This window comes from Chelmon rostratus, chromosome 10 (assembly GCF_017976325.1).
Source record: "Chelmon rostratus isolate fCheRos1 chromosome 10, fCheRos1.pri, whole genome shotgun sequence".
NCBI lineage: Eukaryota > Metazoa > Chordata > Actinopteri > Chaetodontiformes > Chaetodontidae > Chelmon > Chelmon rostratus.
Genome location: NC_055667.1, coordinates 26,886,613 through 26,914,461, shown reverse-complemented (window position 1 = coordinate 26,914,461; position 27,849 = coordinate 26,886,613). Strand labels below are relative to the sequence as shown.

Sequence of the window (27,849 nt, the reverse complement as noted above, 5' to 3'; positions counted from 1 at the left end):
TTAATGTGATCTGACAAATAGAAAATAAGCAACCAACACCAACATAAAGAATTTTAATGTATATTTATATACTGTAAATATGTCCAGAATACATGTAATAAACATAATTGTACACAATAACAGGATATACGTCATTTTCCATACTTGGGCTGATATTTCAAGTATGCAGATCAGTTATAGCATCAGATACGTCGCAGTGCTTTTCTTGGCAGATGGAAGAATATTCAAAGAATAAACAGCATAGAAGTTATCTGGAAGAATCCCATCATGCAGTGCAGTATATTGCAGATAACTTTGGTATGGTGTCAACCAAAACAAAGCGTGTTAGTTCATTTACAAAAGCAGAGAAAACAGCTTCTGGATCCCTGTGGTCAACAAACAAGGTAAATATCTGACAGGAGTAAACTAACCAGAGACTGAAAAACTAATTAATACATTCTACGTCTTTTTCAAATCTGACTTCACATCATATTCAATCTTCAAATTGAAAACCAGTATCACCAGTAACAATGAGCTGTTTATATTTCTCAGTGCTGATCTGAGGCCAGTGGCTCGTTTTCGTTCGAACTCTTTCTTGTCTCTGCAGTTTAACTGGTGATTAGAAACGAGGCGTCAAACCTGTTGACCTATGAGGTGTTTACACGTACATTTGTTTTTATCCACCACATCCCAGCAGCCTGCTCCTGAAACAGGTTTACTGAGTGATCCGGATTGTTTCACATCAGTTCATGTTCCCGAAAACAAAAGTCTGTACAGATCAGTGACATTTGAAGACACGTCCGATCTTCACTTTCAGATCTAAACGCTGTTTTCTGAGCAGTTGAGCAGCAGCTGAAGAACAACACAACACTGCAGATTAAAAATGATCAGTAATACTAACTCTGTACACATTATTACTGTAAACTACTGACCAAATTAACAATTGGTAGTTACATTCAACAGTCATTCATCATTAAATCTAACATGGCTAACTGAAGTTTCACTTCCACTCTGCCCAATCACATCACTTCCTCCACCAACATCGTTCACAGAAACAGCTGGAAGCTGCAGTTCGTCTCTGATTGACTGCCTTTAAAGAGGACTCACCCCCTCACGTTTTTATTGCCTATTCACTTTGAGTCTGGATGGAATTAAAATATTTTCACACAACCCTTCATTGCACAGGTTTTTCATGCTCTGACAGTTTCTTGTTTCTGTACTCCAACATTTAACACTTTGGACATGTTCTGGACACTTCTGGAATCGATTACTTTGTAGAAATTAGCTTCTTTTAGTTTGACATTAAAGACTTCTGCTGATCAACAACAAATGAATCCAGTGATAATCAATAAAACATGACAGAGGTGCCTTCATGTTATGGGTTCTATGGCGACTGCTGGATTTTATTCATCAACTTGTCCCAAATAGTAGTTGACTAGTCAGTTAATCGCAGGAGATATATCTTATTTTCTTCATCCAATAACAATGATCAGTTCTTGCTAACAAGGTCTCAAATAGGAGCAGTAGAGTTAACTAATGTGAGCAGGACTAATCCGGGGAAAAGTGACAGATTCTGATCTGATTGGACTGAATCTGCAGCAGCTTCTCTGAGCTGGAGATGCTGTTTGACTGCAGTAAAAACATCAGAGTGCTCGAGTATTTCCTTCTCTGAATACTTTAAATTGATTTTATTTAACAAGGCATAATACAGAAAATCGGTCTCTGCGTGAAGTATTTCCACTCTGTTGTTCTTTAGTGTCCCGCACTGCAGTGTTAAATCCAAGCCTGACAACTATGACCTGCCAAACACCCAACAGCTGCATAACTGCTGCAGATGCATCGCCACTGCTTTATCATGACAGTGTGCTGAAAGCACAGACGAACAGTCAGTCTAAAACAGTGTCCACCGCTAATATTGATATTCAATGACTCGATGCTTTTGTGAAACCCCTGATGAGTGCTGTGTGTTCAGAAGCTCTCACAAACAAATGTGTACATATGTCACAGCAGATTAAAGACTGAGATTCCTCTGAGTCAAGCACATTCTTATCAACACTGGTCAATCATTACTGTTTCTGATCAATATTTCTCTATTTCTACATATTTTACAGCTAAAAAATAAAAATTCACATCAGCAACATCATTTTAAAAATATAAACGCTCCTAAACCTGAAAAAAAATCCTACAAAAACTCTTTGAAAGAAATCACAAACCTTGTCTAAAGGAATGAGAATCTCAAACTACCTGAAACTGACAAACCGCAGGCAAAGATTCACCCCGACGCTGGACTGAGCCCGCCATCAGACACAATCCAAAACCCCGTCCCCAGGTAAGTCCTGCCCCGGGGCTCTGTGGAAGCCCCACCCACACACACCTGGACTCTGAGCAGGTGAGAGTTAACCCTTCTTCAGGCTTCTCCCTGTTGGCTGACAGTTGGCTGAGTGTCAGCTGATGGTCACCTGACTGACTCGGCAATGTAAACATAAAGTTTTGCTGTGTTTGTGACGCTCTGACTGAGGCTCAGCCGGCAACACGTCATCCTCTTGTGGTTCCTGACTCAGTGACAAAAACAACTTATTGACCTCCAATAAAAACACAAACAATAAATTACTTGATAACTAACTGTGACAAACAGCAAGAAACAAAAAGAAAACAGCTCACAGCTGTTTACTGCAGATTTACAGTATAATATATGCATATATTAACAATGTTACTGTAACTTTTACAGTACTAGTATATACATATATTATTCCAGTATTACAGTGTACAGTGTGAGCGTATGACACACACATGCAGAACAGCAGGAACACACTTTCAAAATAAAACTGACACTTTTCTGCAGATTTCTGTTTGAACACAAATGGCTTCTCCCGCAGGCTGCTGTCTAATAAATAACACAGTACTGTCAATGTAATGCTGTTCTGCAGCAGAAACACAGATTAGAAAGAGCTGCAGAAAACACAACGCTCTTCTTCATCATCTTCAGTCACATTCGGTTTATACTCAGTTCTGACTGTTAAACAGGTGAGAATGTTTGTCCGCAGCACTTCCTGTGTGAACTTTCAGTTGTTAGTTTGACGTTTGACAACTAAAGTTTTAACTCAAGTAAAAGTCTGCAGTCTAGACTGAGACTTAATCATCAATCATTTTCCAAAAATGAGAATTTTTCCACAGATCTTCCATTTCCGTGATGTTTCTATCATTGTGTTCTCTCTGTAACTGAAACAGACAGGAAGTCTTCTGTCTGTTTCTGTGATGTCATCACTGACGTTTACGATGTGAAACAGGGTTCGAATTAATTATCAGTGCTGCTGTCAAACAGGTGATACCTGACTGTTCCCAGGTGCTTCCATGACAACAAAGCTGCATCACAGAATTCCAGGTTTTCCAGGACCTTGTGAGGAGTCTTTTAAAAATGTTATGTTGCACGTTCACACTGTGCAGTGAAAGTGGAAGACAGAATTCACTCCGACATCTTTCACTCAGTCATCCCTTCGTGTACTGAGGTGAATCTGTTGCCGTTAGTAACAACATGCTGTTAACTGATTGGTCAGATGGCGGCTGTGATTCATTATTGCGTCTGTCTGTCTGCCATCTTCTTCTCTTGATAAACAATAATTTCAGACTATAGTTTGTCTTTTGTTTCACTTCCTGCTCCTCAGCAGCAGTTTCACAGAAAAAAAATCATTTCCTTTTTCTTTAATTTTCCCTTTGCTTGTCCTGCAGCTGACTCCACCTCCATTTGTCAAAATAGCAGACTCCACCTCCCTGACGATGTCAGAAGAGCAGGCTCCGCCTCCTGGTCGGACTGTTCGCTGGACAGAAAAAAAAATGAACCAACAACTCGACAAACAGCCTCGTCTTCAACTTCGATCTCCGAAACAACAGTCGACAAAACAGTCTCACCACAAGGTACGCATCGTAGCTGATCTTTTGGAGCTTTCAGTCATATCACATGATCTTCCTCCACAGTACTAAATGGACCTTGTGAAGAAACTCTTTAACCAGCTCAGGTTTTGTTTTTGTTTTGTTTTGTCACTTCTCATGGAAGCATCTAGACTGGCTGTGTCAGGACTGTGTGTGTGTGTGTGTGTGTGTGTGTGTGTGTGTGTGTGTGTGTGTGTGTGTGTGTGTGTGTTACCTGGATCAGGTGTAACTGTCGGTCTGATTGTTTCTTTTTCCAGTTGAATCTCTTGCAGGCTGAAGATCGATGTCGCTGAAACAACAACAGAGTGACTTGGTGACGTCATCGTGCTCAGTGACATCACAGATCAAACGTGGGGGTCAGAGGTCATGTTTAAACTTACTGTCAGGAAGTGTCCTCACTCTGTTTCCAAGGTTACTGAAATAACGATGATTCATCGACTCATCCGCCGAGATCCTCTTCTTCCCCTCAAACTACAGTTCAAACAAACTTTACATGAATCTTTATCATCCAGTTTTCTCATCACGTCATCGTACGGAGGAAACCAAACAGTTTCATTTTTTCAGACATGACGTCACATCCTGTCCTTATTCAAACGAAGAAAAAGTGATCACAGTTCATGATGTCTCTCACCTTCTGTGAAGATATTATGAGTGTTATTGCTATTTATCGAGAGTTACTGTGGTTTAATAGTCTAGATGTGTACGCTGGGTTTTATTCTGAACTGGACAGAAAACACAGAAACACAGTGAGACGTTTACTGACCTGCAGGAACTTTGACAACAGCTCCACTCCTTCACTGCTGAGCCTGACCACACACACACACACACACACACACACACACACACACACACACACACACACACACACAGTTAGCCTACTTCTTTGAACCTAGCTAGCGAGCGTTTACATCAGTCAATGTTAAGCGTCTATCCAACGTTGTCACTGAAATGAAATCACGCTACTGTTCACTCGACATTCTTCTAACTCACTTCTGTACAGAAACATTTCATTCACTCCATTTTTCCTAACCAATTTCTCACTTTCAGTGACTGTAGAGAAACACTTTCATTGTTTCTCTACAGTCACTTATTAATGTTATTTCTGAATATAATCAATAGGCCTCATGCTTCTCTGCGCATTCATCAATGAGACAATCAGTTTTTCCATCGTTTATGAAGCTGAAGGTTCACAACGTGTCCATGAGGACGGTCGCCCGTGGGAGGGGCCACAGGAGAGTTTTCCAGGTCCAGGTTTAGATCATTATTAGTAACATTAATCTGATCTGTTATTGTTTGGAAATATATTGATTTACAGTTTGACTATAATTTTATACGATACACAACAAAGCTTGATTTTTTTGTGATCACTGGTGTACTAATTCATTTCCTTCTGTAGGATTTACACCCTCACAGGAGGGGTTATGTGTAGAATATGCTTATGAAATATGTGCTGCAAATTCTCGGAAGTGTTCTGGTGACATTAAGGATAAGATGACACTCTGTCCTCTACATCAGGGATATGTACCTCATGATCATTAAATGTGTGAAACCTGCCGAGTCCTGTCCAGAGGAGTCTGCTAACCTGTGTGAGACAGGCGTTGATAGAGCAGCTGTTTAGTGTGTATAGCTCCTTACACTCCTCGCTGACATTGACCACATATGCAGTGTCGCTCTTGAGACATTTGGGAATCTGGTCCTTTGGATGGACCAAATGCTGTCTCAGTCTGTTGTTACGTTTAACATGAACAGAGAAGTTGTGCTTGGAGAAAACTTCAGAACTTTTCAGACCCCCGAGCTACTTTTGAGATGACAACATGGTTTCTTCAGTCAGTGCGACCCCCTTTCCTTCATTGTCTTGACATCTTGCTGTGTTTTGGGTGTGTTCTGATGATGGAGTGGGCTGGAAACTGAACCTCAAGTTGCTCCTGATGGTCTGGCCAGAACCCTTCATGGTGGCTTGCTGCCGTCCGTATTCGAGGTAACGTATGAATGAGCAGCAAAACCTTGTAAAGTACTTTGGATGAAGTCATTTAGCATGTTGGTGGTTCAACTTCAACAACACCTGAGGCCAGTGTATATAAGTGCAGTAGAGTCATGTACTGAGTATAGTTGTGTAGGCCAGTGCAGAACACTTCTGTACGTCTGTGTAGTAAAGTTGTGTACCTGGGAGTGTGGTTACTCAGTCTCTCTGCTCTGTATTGAGGGTAGTTGTATGCCACAAACTCATCATTAGAATTGATCCCAGGCCAGCTTTGCTCTGTGGGAGTACCTGCAGACATCAAATACACGCAAAACGCATCAAATGCATTAGATATACACAAAATACACAATTTCCTGTCAATAAAAACGAATAACGCAGACTGGCTCTCACTGATGAGATGCCAGCTGACTGGTTCTCACCCAGCAGTTTGAAGATGAAGTGAAGCTCCTCCTCCACTGTGGAACCAGGAAACAGAGGTCGACCTGTCGCCATCTCATAGAAGATACAACCAACACCCCTTCAGACAGACAGACAGGTAATTGAACACACAGGTAGAGAGAAAGGTAGAGAGATAAACACCCCAGGCAGGCAGACAGACAGAGAGACAGACAGACAGTTTAGTTTGGATCAGTTAATCTGCTGTTCATAAAATATAAGACTCAGTTTATGTTCATCACAGATGGATGGATCTGACGCAGAGCTGGAGATGGAAGCTAAGTAATAATAAGATTTAGCTTTTCTTATTGAAAAGGCGCATTTATTTCTAATTTGTGTGAAGGCAAGCCAGTGGGAGGGGTCCCCAGAACGTCTAGCTGGAGCTCAAGCTTTATCTCTTAAGAAGACCAGATTTGATGATTCAGGGGTGAACCAGGGGCTAGACCTGATCTGTTATTCTTAGTTTCTTGTTGGGAACATGTTTAACTACTGAATCTCCTAAAAAAGTCAAATTACAGATACTTCAGAACACCGCAGCCAGGATTTGGACCTCTGCTTGCATCACTGCACTGGCTCCTTGTGTCTTGTACAATTGATTATGGAGTCCTTTTACTTATCTACAAAGCCTTACATAATCTAGCACCTTCATAAATCAGTGACTCCCAGATCTTCCATTGCCTTTCTTTTAGAAGTCTCTGCAGAGTCTGAGAGAAATCAGGTTGTGGAACAACCTCCACTTTGATCTCAGAACAGCTAACTAAGCTAACTCGCTTGGAATTTCTAAAAAGAAGTTAAAAACTAAAAAAGGATCAGTTCTCGCCTGGCTGGTATCGTTGTTATATTTTGGTGCATTGTGATGAATCTGTTTGTCTTTCTCTTATTGCTATTATTGCTTATTTTTTACTTATAACGTTTGTTTATTTTTCAACTGATCTTGTTTTATTAAGCCATTCGGGCTGCATCTACAAATAAAGTCAACACTATTATCGTTATTATTATCATTTTGTAGTAGTACTACTACAGTATACTACCATAGTGCTACATTAGTTACCACATGTCGATATGAGTGGAGTAGTCGGTGCTGCCGAGCAGGATGTCCGGCGGTCGGTACCACAGCGTCACCACCTCGTTGGAGTATGTTTTTGTCGGGATCGACTTTGCTCGAGCCAAACCTGAAACACACACAACACCTGAGTAACATCACTACTTTAAGTTCATTTCACACTTTTTCCAGAGGAACTTAGAAATTAATTCCTCCTCCGTGGTAACAAAATTAGATGTCAGCAAAAGTGCATGATCCGAAAATTCTACTAGATCTGCCAGAATATCCTCCACACAAGATCGTAACATATAATATCACCGCACTGCATTTGGACAATCGGCTTTTTCTGTAACAGCCACAAATCAATAGAACACCCTGCCTGAACAACGTGAGGAGCTGCAGCTCAGTCTGTGCTTTCAGAGCCAACTGACGTCTGATCAGCTCTGAACTCACTGATCCCATGCTCTTCATGACTTGCTTTGAAGTCAAGTATACATTTGTGATGTGCTTCAGAGCGCCGCTTTGTATAGGCTGTCTTGGATAGGATGTTTTTTGCTCAGAGCTGCAAAGGGACTACAGTGAATTATATATGTATGTTTTGGGCTGTATGCTGCGGCTTTTAAATAAATTCAATAAATACATAGAGTTAGAGAGGCCTGGGGACTCGCTGCAGATGTTGCTGAACAGGAGGACAATCTGAATAGTTGGTGCATTTACACACAGAATTTGTCCTAATCAGTTACTTCTGATTTAAATCTGACAGGAATTCCACCAAAGGCTTTCAGTATATTTTACTCTCTGGCCCTACTTGTTGGACTGAACCACAACAGATAACTGTACAAGGAGGATCTGTTGTTTGCTGCAGCTTGTGGTAAAGTAGTCATAAATCACCCACATAAAGACAATAATGGTGTTGAGACGATCGTTCACTCTGCAGAGAAACCTGTTAAAACCAGCAGGAAACAGATGAAGTGCGCTCACCAAAGTCTGCCAGTTTCAGCTCTCCTCGCTCATTGATCAGCAGGTTTTGGGGTTTCAGGTCTCGGTGCAGAACTTTCCTCCGATGACAGTACGACAAACCTCGCAGCAACTGGAAAAGAAAGAGCTGAGGAGAGAAGAACCAGTACAGTCACGAGAAGGTCCAAAACAAACCAGCTTCTTCACAAGTATGTTAAAAAGTGGAGGGTTTCTCAGGCAGAGCCTCCTGCACAGGCGAGGTTAAATCTGACTCCAGCAGGTGGAATATCACTTTCTTAATGATTCATTGATTTTTATTTCCTTATTTTTTGAATGACAGTTAAGCAGCAGGTAGCGACAGATGTGCATCAGGTGAGCAGCATGGGAGTGACAGGTAAACAGCAGGGGAGCGACAGGTGAGGAACAGGTGAACAACAGGTGAGGAACAGGTGAACAACAGGTGAGGAACAGGTGAGTGACAGGCCAGCTACAGGGGAGCGACAGGTGAACAGCAGGTGAACAACAGGTGAGCAACAGGCCAGCCACAGGTGAGCGACAGGTGAGCTACAGGTGAACAACAGGTGAGCAACAGGCCAGCTACAGGTGAGCGACAGGCCAGCTACAGGGGAGCGACAGGTAAACAGCAGGTGAACAACAGGTGAGGAACAGGTGAACAGCAGGTGAGCGACAGGCCAGCTACAGGTGAGCGACAGGTGAGCTACAGGTGAACAACAGGTGAGAAACAGGTGAACAGCAGGTGAACAACAGGTGAGCGACAGGCCAGCTACAGGTGAGCGACAGATGAACAGCAGGTGAACAACAGGTGAGCAACAGGCCAGCTACAGGTGAGCGACAGGTGAACAGCAGGTGAACAACAGGTGAGCAACAGGCCAGCCACAGGTGAGCGACAGGTGAGCTACAGGTGAACAACAGGTGAGGAACAGGTGATCAGCAGGTGAACAACAGGTGAGCGACAGGTGAACAGCAGGTGACAGGTCGGTTTTCTCACTTTGACGTTGTGAACATGGATGATGTTTCCACAGTCGTCCAGGTACTGCTTCAGATCTTTGTCCTGAAACATACAAGAAACATCTTCAGAGGATCAATAATAAAATAACAGTGTGTATAAGATGTGTGTGTATAAATAATAAGAAGTATGAGTGTGTGTGTGAGTGTGTGTGTGAGTGTGTGCGTGAGTGTGTGCGTGTCTCACCAGATACTCAAACACTAATGTGAGGGATTTCTGCGTGTGGATGATGTCATGAAGTGTGACGATGTTGGCGTGTTTGAGATCCTTCAACAGAGACACTGAGGGAAAAAACACACATATACACACACATTAATACAAACACATCAGTACACACAATGCTACTGATGCTGAGGTAATACTGATACAACAGTAATACTGAGACTGCAGTAATACAGACTACTGAAGTACTACTGAGACTGTAGTCATACAAACTGTAGTAGTAGTACTGTTGTACTGTATTAGTATTGTAGCATTACTACTGTAGTACAGTATAAGTACTGTAGTACCTTCTCTAATGGCAGTACATGGAGCTCCTTCTTCATGTTCCAGTCGAATTTCCTTCAGAGCCACGAGGTTATCAGTCAGTTTACTGCGACCTTTATACACTGTAGCATAGGTCCCCTACAGTCAGACAGGTAGAGAGGGAAACAGATGGGAGTGAGACAGGTGAGAGGCAGGGAGACAGGTGAGAGAGACATCAATCATCAGTCTCTTACTCAGCTCCAGGCCCTGCTGGTCCAGGACTACAGCTAAGGACTGATGTGACTGTTGTTTGTTTCCAGAGCTTTCAACACCATCCTGCCTTGCTTCACCTGTTGGGTTAGAACGTTCGGGAAAAACAACTGACCCTGACACTCTGGATCTGGATCCTGGATCGCAGACCTCCTCTGTCACCTGCAGTGAGTCCGGCTGGATGGCACATCACAGGAAATGGACCAGTTTTACTATTCACAAACATCTGACTTCACTTCAACCTGCAAAAGTTCTAAGATCTCCTCCATCATGACTTGTACTGAACTCATACTGGTGGACTCTACTTATAGTGGTAGCTAAACTGGTGAGACAGTGGACTGCCAAAACAACTGAGAGAACAGAGCATGACTGTAGTTCCTGAGGTAACTGAGACCCTTCAGTGTTTAACAAACAACAGAGCACAGGTCATCCGTCTAACTGAGAGTGATCTGCCCACAGGAGGAGACCACTTACATCATCAGGTGTGTCCTCACCTCTCCCAGTTTGTCCAGTTTGATGTACGTCTCCAGTTTTCCAAAACCAATCTCTGACTGCAGACAGACAGAGAGACAGACAGACAGACAGAAAGGAGAGGCTTAATATAGAACAAACTTCAAAGCTCCTACAGAACAAAACACAACAGGAACAGGAAGAGTGTGAGCATGCTTACAAGAGACACTCTGCGGAGCCGCCTGCTGATTGGCTGCTCAAACAGAGCTGGACCAATAACATTAAACTTCTCCAGGTAACCATCTGGGAGACGAATGTCAGCCGGTAACGAGAGTCGTTTGTTAATGTCCTGAAACAAAACAGAGAGAGAGAGACAACTATAATTACATTTATAATCATACAACCCCATTTTCACACATTTGGAAGCTCTGTAAAACATCAATAAAACAGAATGTGATCATCATTTTTATATCACCTGAAAACAGCACAAAGTCAATATATTTAATGTTTGAGTTCTTCAGCTTCATTGATTTTAGTAAATATCTGCTTATTCTGAATTTGATGCAGCAACAAGTTGGGACAGGAGTCTGATCCACAGATCAGTACTGTGGGCACTGTAGCTAAGATGGCGCGGCCTATTAGAGCGCCACCGGGTGTTCTGGAGTGGTAAATACTGCACAGACCAACACAAAACACAGAGTGCAAGACAACTGTTTCAATGCTGAAATTTAAAAACAAGTCAAGGCTGCTGAGAGAGTCTGAGGACTGAGGCGAAGCACAACAACACGAACTACAGTCAGTCTGATTACTAAAACATCCAGTCTCACGTGCTTTATTTAAGTTACATTAGCTGCCGTCTAAAGAAAGTCCTCTGTGTATAGGTGTGTGTGTGTGTGTGTGTGTGTGTGTGTGTGTGTACCTCAGTAGAGATCTTCTTGTTTCTCAGTCTCACTCTAACTGGACTCTGAACACCGTCTGAAGAAGAAGCCGGATCACTTTCTCCATCTGAACTCATCTTCACATCCTCATGGACTATCTCTGAAAATACACAAACACATACACACAGTCACACACAGTAATACACACACATACACACACAGTTACACACACATATACGTATTTGCAGTATTAGTACCCAGTCGTGCTGTGTGGTTCAGGCAGTGCAGTATTTGTACATGTATTTGCAGTATTAATACCCAGTCGTGCTGTGTGGTTCAGGCAGTGCAGTATTTGTACATGTATTTGCAGTATTAATACCCAGTCGTGCTGTGTGGTTCAGGCAGTGCAGTATTTGTACATGTATTTGCAGTATTAATACCCAGTCGTGCTGTGTGGTTCAGGCAGTGCAGTATTTGTACATGTATTTGCAGTATTAATACCCAGTCGTGCTGTGTGGTTCAGGCAGTTCAGTATTTGTACATGTATTTGCAGTATTAATACCCAGTCGTGCTGTGTGGTTCAGGCAGTGCAGTATTTGTACATGTATTTGCAGTATTAATACCCAGTCGTGCTGTGTGGTTCAGGCAGTGCAGTATTTGTACATGTATTTGCAGTATTAATACCCAGTCGTGCGGTGTGGTTCAGGCAGTGCAGTATTTGTACATGTATTTGCAGTATTAATACCCAGTCGTGCGGTGTGGTTCAGGTAGGAACTCAGGCTGCGTCCAAGGCCTCGAGGTTTCCTCAGTGAGCTGCTGTACGACTGAAGGAGAGACTGAACTGAAGAGGACGAACCTCGAACCTTCAAACCTCCAGAAGAACCACGAAGAGACACCACCTCTGATTGGGGGAAAAAAGAATAAGAAGAAAAAACAGGTTATAGAAAACTGAACAGAAAACTGAAAAATGGTGCACTAATCATCAAGCTGGTCACAACTTTCAGTTCTAAGTCAGATGCAACGTTGGTGCACTCGGCTCCTGATGTGTACTTCAGTCCTCAGTGTTTTATCTCCCATTGGGTTCAGGCGTTCACACATAAGTCAGTATTTTATAAACATTTGATGATAATCTGGTCCCAGTTTAACAGTAGAACTGATCATAGTTTAAAACTGGAACACTGAGAGTTAATTCTGACTGCAGGGGTTAATTTAAACACAAGATACTTGTGCTCAAAAAGAGGATTAATTCGCAGTGAAGAACCTTGGAGCCCTAATCTGCCTCTATACATGCCAAAGAGCAGTGTTCAGATTTCTGACTGACATGAGGATCACCTGAACACATCATTAGCTCTGGTCTCTGCGGGTCTGATCTTAGTACGAGACAAGGACCAGGTTCAGGTCCTCTAAACAACAAGCCTCATTCTGGAGGAGTAATCACAATCACCCACCTGCCGATAACACCTGAGTCTGTGTGTCTGTGTGTGTGTGTGTGTGTGTGTGTGTGTGTGCGTGCGTGCGTGCGTGCGTGCATGCGTGCGTGTGTGTTACCTGAGTCACTGTGTGATGTCACTTCCTGGTTGATTGTGTCACTCAGCGTCCTGTCCCCTCCCCCGGCCCCTCCCCGCCCCAGAGTGAGTGACAGTTGCCGCTTGATCTTCCTCATCCTCTCCATGAGGGGGGGGCGGGGGGGCAGTGACGCTGAGGGGGGCGGAGCAGCCAGCCTGGAGACCACACCTGGACAGGTAAGCACAGAAAATGAAGGCAAGAATACCAAAATGTAAAAACGCCAAAAACATTTCACTGTGAAGGACAACGGTTGCAAATCCACTTTCAAAGCAGAAGACTAACAGAACTGAACTGTGAGCTCACAGATCAGCAGCTGGAAATGAACAGAAACAAATCTGTAGTTATCAATAATCGTCAGTATAACTAGACACTGAAAACCAAACCATCGTACAGACTTTCAAAGACATATTTGAACAGAAACTAACAAATTTAGAAATTTAGTTTATGTAGTATGTATTATGTAGTCTACAGGACTCAGCAGACCAGCAGGTGAAGCAACAGCTGGTCGGTAAAGATTTCTAATAAAGCAAAATAAACTTAAGGATAAATAAACTAAACACCGATTTCAGCACAAACAAACAGTTTATAAGAGTTTGTGAGAGGCACCAGAGGCTGATCATCAATGGCAGATCCAGGGTCAGCTCTCTATTGACAGGGTCAGTGTCCGGTAAGTAATCACGCTGGTCTTGATATTGGTAACATTTCCCTCTTATGGAACAAACTATCAAACTCAGACGCAAGATGATATAATCCTTCATTATTAATAGTTTAATAGTAAGACACATCAGTACAAACGCAAGCAAGATATAATCAAAAAAGAGCAAGATATAATAAAAGTCAATGGTTGAGTTTGCACTATTGCACATACAAGGTATTGACATTGCACAGTTTAGTTTGCAGTGATAGTGCACATGAGTGAATGGGTCAGTTTGGGGTTGTGTGGTCTACTGAGAGCAGTGTTGATTGTGAAGTCTGACAGCAGCAAACACAGGAAACAGTCTGTCCCTGAAGGAGCTACCCAGTCCCAGTGCTGTCAGAGTGTCCTACATGGGGTGGGACATGTTCTCCATCAGGGATGACAGCTTAGCCATCACCCTCCTATCTCCTACTACCCAAGTCCACTGGGTTGAGGGGACACCCAAGGACAGTGGTGGTCTTTTTAACCAGTCTGTTAAGTCTCTTCCTGTCAGGAGTTGAGATGCTGCTGCCCCTGCAGACTACATCGTAGAAGATGGATGGTGCCACCACAGAGTAAAAAAAGGTGCCAGAAACAGTCTGCTCTGACCTTACTAATGTAGTGCATTCAAATTGTCAGTCCAGTCCACTTTATTATTCATGTGAATACCCAGGTACTTGTAAGGTTCCACCATCTCAATGTCCTTTCCCTGGATGTTCACTGATGTAGCAGGACAGTGTCTGCACCTGCACATGTCCACCACTGATCTGGAGGTGGTTTCGCTGGGATCAAATGCACAAATCCCTTGTCTGTACTACGCGTCATCCTCATCTTGAGGCCAACGCTATCAGAGGCATCACAGAACTTTTGCAAGTGGCAGTTGGCTGTTTTGTGTGTGAAGTCTGGAGTGTAGAGGGTGAAAATGAAGGGAGTCCGGACTGCTCCCTGCAGTGCCCCCATGCTGCAGACAACCACGTTGGACTCAGAGGCCTGCATACCAAATCTACGTACATAAATCTATCCGGTCATAATGTCCGGTGAAATTACTTCAGCTATACATGCTGGTTTCCCTGCCACCCTGGAAGATTTCAATGTCCTGGACAAAATAGAGATATTCAGGTCAAATATTACCTGTGTTTATGGATCCTGTTTTCCCATGTTTTGAAGTCCACGATTGTTATAAGTGTCTGACAACAGTATGGGAAGGATCCCACAGGAGTTAGATCATTTTGTTGAGTAAGAGCCTTTCTGGTTAACCAGAACTAGCTGCTATATCGCACTCACCAAAGCCACCGGACTCCAGTCACAGATACAGTAATTTTATCATCATGAAACGCTTCAGCCTAAGAAAGAAACAAAACAAAACTAACTACCAACTCTTGTTGGTCTAAATAAACTCTTAATTCACTGAATCAGGACAGAAATGAGAGGGCAGAAATCAGAGAAGCAGCAGGGAAAGCAGTGCATAGAGCAGGAATATTTTCACATCTAACTCAGGAATTATTTTCACCAGACATTATTTATTAAACCTTTATTTTACCAGGAAAATTGACCCATTGAGATTAAAAATCTCTTTTCCAAGGGCGTCCTGGCCAAGTGGCAGCAAAAGTTACAAAGTTAAGAATGACAAAACAGATGTAAATATATCGTTTTCCCAGGAAAAGGAGTAACAGTAATAACCAGATAACAGAAATCCTGGAGAATCCTGTAATTTAAATGTGTACATTAATAATGCAATAATAACAGGTTGAACCAATTAGTATTTCTGGTGCTGACTAGCAAGGGAAGCAACATTTAATTGACTCGTCGACTAATCACACACACATCTACCTCACAGCCAATATTTTAACAGATGACACACTGACAAGTTACATTCCTGACAGTTAAAATGCTAAGCTTTCTGACAGCCAACATGCTAACACCTGACTGACAGATGATCTACCTGACAGCGAACATGCTAACACCTGACTGACAGATGATCTACCTAACAGCTAACATGCTAACACCTGACTGACAGATGATCTACCTGACAGCTAACATGCTAACACCTGAATGACATGTTATCTTTCCGACAGCTAGCATGCCAACATCTGACTGAGAGGTTATGTTCCTGATACCTAACATTTTCACAACTGACTGACTAACAAGCTATCTGCCTGACAGCTAAATTGCAACGACCTGACCAAGAGGATAGCTACCTGAGAGCTAACACGCTAACGTGTGACTAACTGACAGGTTATCTACCTGACAGCCCACAAGTTGATATTTTAACTCCTGACTGACTGACTGACATGTTATGTGCCTGACAGCTAACATGCTAACACCTGAATAACAGATTATCTAAATCAAAACTAAAATGCCAATACCTTACGGACTGTCAAGTTGTCTGCCTGACAGCAGCTAACATGCTAACACCTGACTGATGCCATCTGCCTGACAACTAAAATGCCAACACCTGACTGACTGACACATTATCTACCTGACAGCTAACATGCTAACACCTGAATGACAGGTTATCTACCTGACAGCTAACATGCTAACACCTGGATGGCAGGTTATCTACCTGACAGCTAACATGCTAACACCTGACTGACAGGTCATCTACCTGACAGCTAACAGGCTAACACCTGACTGACTGACAGGTTTCTGCCTGTCGGCTAACATGCCGTGACGTCACTGTGCTTCACTGAGCGTAAATACTAGCAGATACGTGTGTTTCTGTGTTTAGCGGCTAGCAGCTAGTGTTTATGTTGTCCTGGCTCCCTGTGGTTCTCATGTCTGTGATACTGTCTACTGACTGTGTGCTTTCCCTTTAGGGTACATGTTTCTGTATTAGTGTGGTGAAGACGGGACCCGTCTATGTCCTGCAGTGTGTTATAAATAGCAGCGGAGGCGGAGCGGGTTTATCTCTGAAGCTGCTGCTCCGTTAACAGCACCGTCAGACTGAAATAAAACGGTTTCCCGGTTTCACATTAAGCTCGGCGGTGTATATTACTCACCGGGAGGGTTTGTCCCGGTCTGTCCCGGGTTATCTTTGGCTCGGTTCACCCTGACAGAGTCTCGGATCTTTCTGGCTCCCAGTAATCTGCAGCCATGTTGCTGGTCCGCTCAGCTCAGCTCCGCTCCGACGGTGCGTGCTGGCGGAGACACTCACCGTACCGAGAATGACGTCACAGCAGATAATATGGTGCAGCCCGGTCCTAAATGACCTAAAACTAATCAATCAGCTTCAATCTTTTATAACTTTTGATGTGATATACATCAGCTGTGGCAGCGTTGGGCGTATTCTAATTTCAGCACTGATTAGGACTCAGGCAGAACATTTACACATTAGAAGGTGCTTCATCAATATTACTTTACAACTGTCAGTCTTGATAATAAAATGGATGAGATGGAAAGTAATTTTTTATGAAAGGAGAGGTACAGGTGAAGGCAGGTGCTCCTATTGTGTTGTTTTGAACTTTGCAGATGTGCTGAAATTCTGGGCTTTTGTTTAGTCTGTGCTGCTTTGGTTGTTGTTTATGTGTTAATTTTTTGTCTTTCATACCTGTTCATTAGCAATAATGTTCGTTAAAAAGGTTATTGAAAAATGATTAAGCATTGTTGTGTTTTGTGTGTTCTAACGTGTTTTTCTCTATGTGCCTCAGGATCACCTCGCAGCTACCTGCCAGCCACACTCCTTTTCTTCCACATTTCCAGGTATCGTATTATAACCGCCGTTTGGGTCCAAAACTGCAACCACTTCAAAATACAGATCTGCAGCTGACCTCAGAGTCAATGAAGTTACAGAAATCTGCAGATTTTCAGTCATGTCTAAGTCAGGGGACTGTGAGGGCCACGGCAGAACCTTCAGCATGGTCCTCCTAAGGTAGTCCATGCTGTAGAAGTCATGCCCTTTTCATCTTCAGCTTTTTTTTTTTACAGACGCTGTGATGCTTCATTGCAGAATTTGCTGGTTTGAATTGAATCCATTCTTCCCTCTATCAGTGAAATGTTCCCCGTCCACTGGCTGCAGCAGGACTGGACAGTTGGTGTTCTTTTCATGAAATTACGCACCCTTTTTTTCTCCAAACATTACTTTGCTCATCGGTCCACAGGACTTGTTTCCAAACCGGCCCAGGCTTTGCAATGCCTTCTGAATTTGCAAAATTCAGAATTTTGTGATGAGGACGATGAAAGGTTTTCCTCGAATGACTCTTCCATGAGGGTCATATTTGTGCAGGTGTTGTTAGAACAGAGCAGCACCTCTCCAGAGTCTGCTGAATATTCATGAGGGGTTTGATTTCCTTTCTAACAATCCTAAGAGCAGTTCTCTCTGAAAGTTTTCTTGGTCTTCCAGACCTCAACTTCACCTCCACTGTTCCTGTTAACTTTCTTAATTATAAAACAACTACCTCAGATTGTCAATAATTTTATTTTTCAGAGTGCAGGCAGCTGCTTAGAGGAGAACATGGCAGCTGATTGTTGGGACAAGGTTCCAGGAGTCAGAGAATTTATAAAGCTTTCACATTTGCATCACCTAACTGACTGAACAAGCCATAACAGAGGGTGAAAGTTATGAGAGCTCAAATCTCGTTTCTATGGTACTTCATTGAACAATCAACATTTGTGTCCATGTGCACAAATATATATATATTAAAGTTCTTGATTATTCTCCAAAATGCTGTGAGACTGGACTGAATATATACACACCTGAACACATTTACACACTAATCAATAAATATACACATTCACATTCTTATCAATAACGGTAATATTTAATAAATATTACCGATCAAATAACAGATGGATCTTCTGATTGCATTTCTGTGATGATGACAGTTTCACAGTACAGTCAGGTACAGGTGTGTGAATGATGTTACAGCACAGTCAGGTACAGGTGTGTTAATGATGATGTTACAGCACATTCAGGTACAGGTGTGTTAATGATGATGTTACAGTACAGTCAGGTACAGGTGTGTTAATGATGATGTTACAGCACAGTAAGGTACAGGTGTGTTAATGTGATGTTACAGTACAGTCAGGTACAGGTGTGTTAATGTGATGTTACAGCACAGTCAGGTACAGGTGTGTTGAAACTAAGCTGCATCCTCCAGACTTTGGACTCCCAGGTCCTCGAGTTTGAACTTGGGGATCTCTATATTGAGAAAGACCTACAGGGTGTTGGCTCTGAAAAACAATCAGAGAGAGAGACACAAACAGAGAGACAGTTGGAGGATTAAGAAGCTGATTGGCTGAGGCAGGATTAAAACGAGCTGCTGATCAGCACTTCCCTCTACTTCAGATTTACTATTAGTTTAAATCGTGAGATACAACAGACTGACAGAGACAGAAGAGTAGACAGAGAGACAGAGGACTGAAGGAGAAGAAGTCGAAGACAAGAGAAGGAAGCTACAGAGGAAACTACGTCACTACAACAGCTGGTACTGACACCACTTATACTGTAATACTGCTGCTACTGAAACTAGATGACACACCTGATAGTACTGATGTCTCTCTCTGTCTGTCTCTCTCTCCTGTCTGTCTCTTAGTATGTCTCTGTTCATCGTGTCAGTGGTCCTGGTTGTTCTGTGTGTTTTGTGTCGTTCTTTGATTCCCTGGTTGGTTCAGTCCAACTCCACTCTGGCCCTGTTGTGGTATGACGTCGTGCTGGAGATGATGCTCAACCTCCTGACTGGAACAACACGACCTCAGGTGACCTCTGACTACCTGTCTGTCTTTTTAACTGCCTGTCCGTCTGTCCACCTGTCCATCTGTTTGACTGCCTGTCTGTCTCTCAGCGCTTACTTCAGGCCGTCAGCATAAATGCAGTCAGAGGTGACCCAGATAGCGTCATCAAGGCCATCGATCACTTCTGTAAACACTCGGAATGGGCCATGAATGTGGGGGACGAGAAAGGTATGTATGCTAATACACACACATGCCGATACACACAGTATATACACACACAAGTGTATATTGATGGGGGTGTTCTCATTAATCTGTCTCTTCGTCCGTCTCCCAGGAGCCATTTTGGACATGGTTGTCATGGAAACCTCTCCCTCCACAGTGCTGGAGTTGGGGACATACTGTGGGTACTCTACTGTCCGCATCACCAGGTTGTTGCCCCCGGCAACAAAGCTGATCACTGTGGAGATGAACCCAGAGTATGCTCATGTGGCGCGACAGGTCATCCAACACGCAGGACTGCAGGACAAGGTCAGAGGTCATGCTATCACATGCATGTCCATGCAGGATCCTTTATCTCTATGTTGAAGATCAGCTACAACTGTCCTAAACTGTAGAGAGTAGAGGGCGATGCAACACCTTGAAGCCTTGAACTGAATGAGGCCATGTCGGGCATAGACTGAGGCTGTGTGCGTCCCTTCCAGGGCTTTTCTCCACAGCTCTGCCGTCAAAGTCAGCCCCCAAATCTCACTGCCATGCAAACCTTAGAATGGACTGATGTTTTTTTTGTAAATTAGACAAGAAATTATCTATAAAAGACCCTTTTTTGAAGACACTAGATCTTACTTTAATTAAGCAAACACACACACACACACACACACACACACACACACACACACACACACACACACACACACACCTGTCTGACTGGCTGTGGAAGCCAGTCAGAGAATGTGATAGGCAGCATGTGTGGTGTTTATGTAGCCAGGTGTTGGCAGTGTGGTCCCTACAGGTGAGAGGTTTGAAGCTCACTGTGAAGCTCAGCTGTACATGTACATCATCTCTGCAGACCCGACAGGTGGACAGAGAACATCTGTCACACCTGAGTTCAGGTAAAGACAGCGAATAGAGACACATGTGGGTTTGAGTTAGGTTTTACTGTGAGGATTAACATAGTTATCGAATGGTCATTGATCTGATCATTGATGGCCGCTGTCACTCTGTCAGGTGTGCGTGCTGGTAGGTGAGTCGGCCGACCTGATTCCCAAGATGTCCGACATGTTCGGAATCCAGTCGTTTGACTTTGTTTTCCTCGACCACTGGAAGGAACGCTACCTGCCTGACATCAAACTGCTGGAGGTAATGAGCCCTGACCTTTAACCCTCGATCTATGCACCTGCGGTATGTTCTGATCTCTGACCCTCCCCACAGGATTGTGGTCTGCTGGCTCGGGGCTCGGTGGTCCTGGCTGATAACGTGGTCTGCCCCGGAGCTCCAGACTACCTGAATTATGTCAGATCCAACCTGAAGTACAGCAGCAGGTTCTACCAGGCTCACCTGGAGTACACCAGAGTCCTGGACGGGTTGGAGAGGTCTGAGTACCAGGGACACTGAGAGGTAGCGAGACAGAGGGACAGACAGACAGACAGACAGACAGACAGACAGACAGACAGACTGAATCATCTATAAAATGCTGGATGAGGTAACAAACGTTTCTCTTAAATATGTCAAAGGCGGCAGATTGTTCCCTCATGCAGACGACTGTATGATGTTGACATCATTAGATTATATCAGGCTGCAGGCAGATGTCTGTATGCTGATGGTCTTAGACTCCATGTTAACACAGACTTACGTGTCATTTCCTTTAAGACAAAGAGCTGAAAACTGTTTCACTGCAGGTCTGAACTCTGTTTGTGAAGGATGTCCTCCTGTTGGTCGTGTGCAGTCTGGCTGAATGTTCTGTGTATCTGTTTGGACCAAAGCTTCTGATTACTATAATGTCATGGAAGTGTGAGAGGATGCTGCTTCCTGATGTGTTTTTCTCCATTCTGTGTTCACATTTCAATTGTTTTCTTCAGTGGATCTCCTGAATGTTACTAAACTCAGGAACTAATAAAGTGTTGCTGAAACTGCAATATGACCTCGTGCAACATCCAAAATGCAGGCGCTGTAATTGTTTGCTAAAGTTAAAGTGTCTCACACCATACTGTACCTTTATAAATGAAGCCTCGTGGTGGCACAGAGAAGCCCTGACCTACAGATCATATTCTCTGGGTGTGAGGCAGGGGCAGCCTTTCAGCTGTGAGTCATTAACATGGTCTGTGGGAACAATCGAGCTGCTCTCGTGATGTCACATTAACACCTGTGGTTCCTGAACACAAACAGCCTCACAGTCTTTGATTTCCTTTTGTATCCTAACCATGGTCTCGTCGACATTTTAAAGGATAACTTTGTTTTTTTACAACCTGGTCCTTATTTCTAGCATTAAATACGACCATTTACTCACCCAGACAACTTTGGTGGCATTTGGAGTCGTTTTGAAGAAATTAGCCCCAGAGGAGCGGCGCGTTTATCCGTATAATGCGAGTACTCGGGGCATCCATGCGCAGCCTCTATATAACGCATAATCTGCTGCGAAACTCGTTCATATTCCAATATTTAGTTCTGATATGCTGGTGCTATTCCCCTCTGAGCAGGCGGTCGGCTAGTTTAGCTGTAGTTTGGCACAGCTATGGTTTGTTATTGCGTATTCGTAGCCGACCGCCGCAGAGACAGCCGTGTTGTGGCTGGCTGCTCGCAGCGCCCGGCGTTCGGTAATGACATCATCCACGTCAGAGGTAGTTGTCTAGAGATGCCGGATGTTGATAACATGCCACCACGGGCTCAGAGGGGAATAGCACCAGCATATCAGAACTAAATATTGGAATATGAACGAGTTTCGCCGCAGATTATGCGTTATATAGAGGCTGCGCATGGATGCCCCGAGTACTCGCATTATACGGATATACGCGCCGCTCCTCTGGGGCTAATTTCTTCAAAACGACTCTAAATGCCACCAAAGTTGTCTGGGTGAGTAAATGGTCGTATTTAATGCTACAAATAAGGTCCAGGTTGTAAAAAACCAAAGTTATCCTTTAAGTAGGTGTTCTGGCCGTTGGCATTAACCATGTTGTTGTAAACATCAGCATATAAATATATCGAATGTATTTGAAAAAACCGTAACTCTGATATTAAAACAAACACTTCCTGTTACCTGTAATTCAATCTGATTACAACAGACACACCTGTCAGCATTGGTCCTTAATTATCTGGCAAGTAACAGATAAGACTTTATTTATCCTACGCCGGGGAAATTCACTTGCTAGAACTGCAGAAGAAAAAGGAGAGGTAGAAATCAGACAGATTAGAACAAATATACACGAAATAAAATCAACAACAGAAGGCCGTGTACATTATATACAAAGTGTCCTCAGGTTACTGCTCAGTAAAAAACAAAAAAAATCCTCCTGTTGAGTCTGCAGGAGCAGCACTGTTGACAGCGAAGGACAGCCGTGTCTTTTTGAGGACACCACTGATTGTCACGGTCAATGCAGACGTCGTGGACGGGAGACGACTTCACTGGAAGGACAGACATGAACTGAGACATGTCAGCCGGACGCAGAGATCCACAAACTACAGCTTCTATTCACAGTATTCACGGTTGTTTTTATTTCTCCCTCCAGGAATAAACAGATTCTGTCCGTCAGTCACTCGTACCTCGATGACTCAGTATGTGTCTGTGCTCACCGCTGCAGCAGCAGTGTGTTCAAACTGTTACCGAGTTATTTTCTCACATGTGACAGGTGAGATTCTGTGAGTCATGAGCAGTGAAGACGTTCTTGTTTCACCAGTGAGGAGCCGAGACACCAATCAGGCCTTGACAGATATTTTTAAAAATGGATGTTTTCCACATCCTTAAAACAAACAAACAAACAAAAAACCTGCGAACAAAATATCTCTAAACACGCGAACGCAAAAACACTCAGACAAGCCTGTCGAGCCTTTAGGTTGTGATAAAGTTTACACCAAATACCAGAGAAGAACACTGTGAGCATGTGGTGTGAGCTTATTTTAGGTGGCAACTTACAATCACACAAACAATACTAGCTAATTATTTATGTAGTTAGTTATTGAACACCTTTCTGGCACATGGTCTAGCAGTGCGAACCAAACAAAAACTACAAGTTCCCAGATGCTCCCTTTAACATGTGCACATGGATACACAGAAAGCAGAGCTCTGAAAAATCTGCAAAAGAAAACCTCAGTTTTAGTGACCAAAGACACCATTTCTGTGTTAACGAGAGGAAAATATCCGTGTACATGTGGTCAAGGCTTCAGAGTCATAAGAGAGCCACATTAGCTGAATGGAAAACACCTGTGTGACAGAGGTAGACACAGGTAGAGAAGAGGCGGGGGATGGACTGAAAAAACACATACCATAAACCAATAAAAACAAGACTTGGCATTATAACTTCTGCACCATGAATGTAGATTTATTTACAATATTATGATGAGAGATGAAGATGATGAGTGGTGACATCATGGCAGGAGAACCACTCGTAGTGATAAGAACGTTAAATACTGTGAGACTGATGATCGTTGAGTGAGAAGAGACAGAGGTGAAAAGGTCAAGCTTCTTAACATTAAATGATCTTCATTAAAGCATCTTAGAAATGTTTACAAAAGACAAAAGTGAAATAAAAAAAATTGAGTTCACGTCTTTTTTTTCCCAGAAGAATTAACGAGCTTGTTGACGTGGTTACAGAATTCCATGAAAACAGTCTTGTCCAGCAGCCAATCAGCTGTCTCTCTGTTGTCACTCTGATTTGCTGGAGTTGAAAATCTTGGCCAGCAGAGAGACGTTTGATTGGCTCTTCTGCTGTATGAGGCGGGCCTTGTCCAGGTGCTTCTGGGAAACAGAGTGTTTCTTCTTTTTCTTCATCTGGATCTCGTCCTCTGTCTGACGCTGAGTGAAGTCCCACGTCCTCTCGTCCACCTGACAGCGATGAACATGTGGAGACAAAGTTTAACAAACAAACTTGAAAGTGATTGTGGCTGCAGCTAGATTCAGGTGAGTGAGTGTGTGGTTTAACTTTCACCTGTTGCCCGTCTCTCTGTCTCTTCTTCCTCAGGTTGTTCAGGTGAGCGCTTTTGTCCACGTTGTTCAGGTAGAAGTTTGTTTCTCTCTTTGCCTGAGAGACTTCAGTCCTGAGTCTCTGCTGCAGGACCGTCTGTTCATACGCAAGCCGCTCGCTCAGGTGAGTCCACTGGAACCTGTGCAGGTACTACAGGGACAGACAAGTGAACCCCAGGACAGAGATCAGTTTGTTGTGAAGGTCTCAGTCTGATTCAAACACAGACTGTCAGGTCTCTGATGGTGGAATCGGGGGCTGAGCCGGGACACAGAGCCTTCCAGCAGAATGAACGGTGGAGGAATCTGTTGTTATACTAACTGGCTGCTGTAATGATGCGACGCTGATCCTGGATCATGAAATCAACCTTTCTGAGTTAGATTAGTCAATGTTTACGAGTCTGGTTCACAGCTCAGCTCGGTCAGCTGAGTCAGAACCAGAACTTGCTTTGTGATGCTGTGAGATGATGAAACCCTTCTGATGATTAACTGCAGTCTGTCTGTACTCGACTACTGTCACAACCAGCTTAACTACTCCCCTCTGAGGAAAAGATAAATATGCGCTAATGCCTGCGATGTCATGTGTTCCCGTGATGTCAGCTGTTACCGGGCAGACTGTACCTTGATGGACCAGAGGTCCGAGAAGAATCGTTGGCGTTTCCTGGTTCCCATTGGTGTGTTGTTAAGAGACGCTGCCACTCTCTTCGCCACTCGTTTATCTCTGAACTCCACCCATCCTTCAGTAAAATCACACCTCCTCAACCCAGACTGTTTCTTCCTCCTCCTCACCTGATGATCTGAGGATAGAGGAGACAAGGACAGTAGGACAGGTAAACAGCAGACATGTTACAAAGTGAAAAAAAACAGCAAACCAAAAAAAACCCCAAAACCTTCACACCTCTGTCTTCATCTCCATAGCAACAGCAGCAAATATTTCAGCCTGGTGGTGAGAAAATGAACCCGTCTGATGATTATATCATCCAGAAAAGCTTCACTTTTCAGTAACCACCAGGAGAGTCGGGTTTATTTCTTCAAGTCTGGTTTAATTCATTAAGTCTGGTTTATTTCATTAAGTCTGGTTTAATTCATTAAGTCTGGTTTATTTCTTCAAGTCTGGTTTAATTCATTAAGTCTGGTTTAATTCATTAAGTCTGGTTTATTTCTTCAAGTCTGGTTTAATTCATTAAGTCTGGTTTAATTCATTAAGTCTGGTTTAATTCATTAAGTCTGGTTTATTTAATTAAGTCATAAAGGAGGTTTAAATCAGTCTGGCCTCAGTTGCCATGAAAATTGACCCTCCAGACTGAGCTCACATGGTTTCACTCTGACGGTATTTTAACTATATCTGTGTGAAATCACTATCATAGCAGCAACAAACTGAGCTAACAGCTGCTCAACTGTTCCCCTGTTGTCTGTTAATTTCAGACATTTTGTCCATCGTAGTAATTTATTAACACTAGTGTTGTATATGTTAAATATATGACTCTATATTTAATGCTTGCATCTGACTCATCGCAATTTGTCTTCACATGTTTTCTTCTCTGTCTGAGGTCTCAGGTCTGATTTATATTTATGAAAAAACTTTATTAAAAATCACTTGTAACAGCAAGAATAGAAAGGAACAAATAGACAATAAAACAGATACAAAATAAATTCAGAATTTTTGTGAATCTGAATTGCATGTAAGTAAAATATGAGTAACAAAATATAGTGTCTTTGTAATATTGTGCAGTAAAAATACATAATATTGCACAAGGTATGTTACACAGATATAAAGGGTGCAATAGTTGCATATAATCTACCTTCAGGCTGCAGGAAGATACGTCCGATCTCTCCAAACACTGACAACAGGTTCCTCAGGTGTTTGGGGCGGAGCCTCGGAGGAATGTGACCCAGGTAGATGATACCTGGAACGCACTTCCGGTCCGTACAGGAAGTCACTCCGGCACCTTTCTGTTTGGTCTTCTTCACTCCTGCTTGAGAAAAAGTGAGCAGCATATGTAACTAAGAGATCCTGCTGTTATCATTCAGCCATTTTCATGTAAGCCGTGAATCTGGGCAGCTCACATGATGCTGCTGTAAGCACCAGGACCCACTAACAAAGAAGCAGCTTGACGTATATCAGACTGCTGTAACAGTGTGTTTGCATGATCAGCTGACCAACCAGGGTTCATCCTGGGAGACTTTAAACTACAGACTCCACCTTTGTCACATTGTGGCAACACATTCTGCACAGCTTCATACCCCACCTGGAGCGTCTCAGAACTGGATCGTTTTGCCTGCTCGTGGGTTACTGAGCTACAAAGTCATGGGTGTTTTATTTTGAAAATTGAGTGGATTCCGAGTGTCTGACTTCCTGCCTGGCTCCATCTGCATGAATGGTGCTATATAAATAAATTGATAAAGGTCTGGTCTAGGTCTGATATGCCTGATCTGGTATGAAGAAGTTGTTTACGTATTACGCTACAGAGCAACGCGGCAAAGAAACCATCCAGGACGGCTCCTTCATCCCGATTAACATGGTCAACAAACTACAGCAAAGTTCAATATGAGAGTGTTCTGTTGTACAACTCGCAGATCTTTGTTCTGTTTATGTCACATTATTCTCTTGTGGACATTTGTGTGCTTCTATTTGTCTGTATATAAGGACAAGTTTCCTTCATCATCATCACCTCCATCTTTGTTTTTCTGCTCTTCGTCTTCATCATCACTTCCTTTCACTGCAGCAGTTCCATCCTCCTCCTCGTCTTCATCCTCCTCCTCCTCCTCGTCTTCATCCTCCTCCTCCTCCTCCTCGTCTTCCTCCTCCTCTTCTCTCTGAGCTGTAGCCTTCCTCTCCTCATCCTCGCTTCTCTCCATCTCTCTGCAGACTGATCACTGCAAACAATGCAAACAGTACAAACGATGGAAACCATGGAAACAGTAGAAACACGTGGACAGACTCTGAGAATAAACAAACAAAAACTGCAGAATAATCAGATTACAGAGCAAACTGAAGTCCAGACTGACTGACAGGTTAACAACAAACTGACTTCAGATCAGTTCATTCCACAGACTACGGGCTTCTTGCTGATATCAAAGGATCTGAGCTTCCTGTTCACAGTTTTACTGTCCAGGTAGACGAAGGCTGACCCTGAATTATCGTCTCTTTGCATGTTGATATGTGGTAATCAAGCTGTTATTGTTAAAGTAGTCTTGGATCTGAACATGAATACTGCTTTCTATAACCTTGCTAAGCACAGGAAGAGTACTTTATGTCTACTATTAGGCCCACTGAAAGGTAACTTGTTGTTGCTTAAGCAACTGAATGACTTTTCCCTCCTTCACACAGTCTAGGATACATCCCACATAGCAGACAT

The 27,849-nt window shown here is 43.2% G+C and overlaps 3 protein-coding genes and 1 long non-coding RNA gene across 4 annotated transcripts; 1 reads left to right on the top strand and 3 right to left on the bottom strand.

Annotated features, from left to right (window-relative positions):
- Positions 1–38: 38 nt before the first annotated feature.
- Positions 39–16,782, bottom strand: cdk16 (cyclin-dependent kinase 16). Its single transcript, XM_041945631.1, has 17 exons — positions 16,653–16,782; positions 12,960–13,145; positions 12,157–12,312; positions 11,453–11,571; positions 10,754–10,882; positions 10,578–10,634; positions 9,858–9,972; positions 9,535–9,629; positions 9,331–9,393; positions 8,346–8,469; positions 7,374–7,494; positions 6,307–6,404; positions 6,070–6,175; positions 4,670–4,712; positions 4,287–4,377; positions 4,121–4,195; positions 39–3,794 (listed from the first exon to the last, which is right to left on the bottom strand). The coding sequence occupies exons 2-17, from the start codon at positions 13,081–13,083 to the stop codon at positions 3,757–3,759; spliced, it is 1,554 nt and encodes a 517-aa protein (XP_041801565.1). The 5' UTR covers positions 13,084–13,145; positions 16,653–16,782; the 3' UTR covers positions 39–3,756.
- Positions 16,783–18,465: 1,683 nt separating this feature from the next.
- Positions 18,466–21,307, bottom strand: LOC121613138. Its single transcript, XR_006007171.1, has 3 exons — positions 21,173–21,307; positions 20,878–20,930; positions 18,466–18,822 (listed from the first exon to the last, which is right to left on the bottom strand). It is a non-coding gene; the product is annotated as an uncharacterized LOC121613138 (long non-coding RNA).
- On the top strand, positions 18,958–21,346 carry comta (catechol-O-methyltransferase a). Its single transcript, XM_041946424.1, has 6 exons — positions 18,958–19,076; positions 19,185–19,347; positions 19,434–19,551; positions 19,658–19,851; positions 20,548–20,679; positions 20,752–21,346. The coding sequence occupies exons 2-6, from the start codon at positions 19,186–19,188 to the stop codon at positions 20,932–20,934; spliced, it is 789 nt and encodes a 262-aa protein (XP_041802358.1). The 5' UTR covers positions 18,958–19,076; position 19,185; the 3' UTR covers positions 20,935–21,346.
- Positions 21,347–23,808: 2,462 nt separating this feature from the next.
- On the bottom strand, positions 23,809–27,645 carry abt1 (activator of basal transcription 1). Its single transcript, XM_041944988.1, has 6 exons — positions 27,550–27,645; positions 27,163–27,316; positions 26,293–26,463; positions 25,112–25,287; positions 24,459–24,644; positions 23,809–24,355 (listed from the first exon to the last, which is right to left on the bottom strand). Exons 1-6 carry the CDS (start codon positions 27,643–27,645, stop codon positions 24,176–24,178), a joined length of 963 nt encoding a protein of 320 aa, XP_041800922.1. The 3' UTR covers positions 23,809–24,175.
- Between the last annotated feature and the right edge of the window lie 204 nt (positions 27,646–27,849).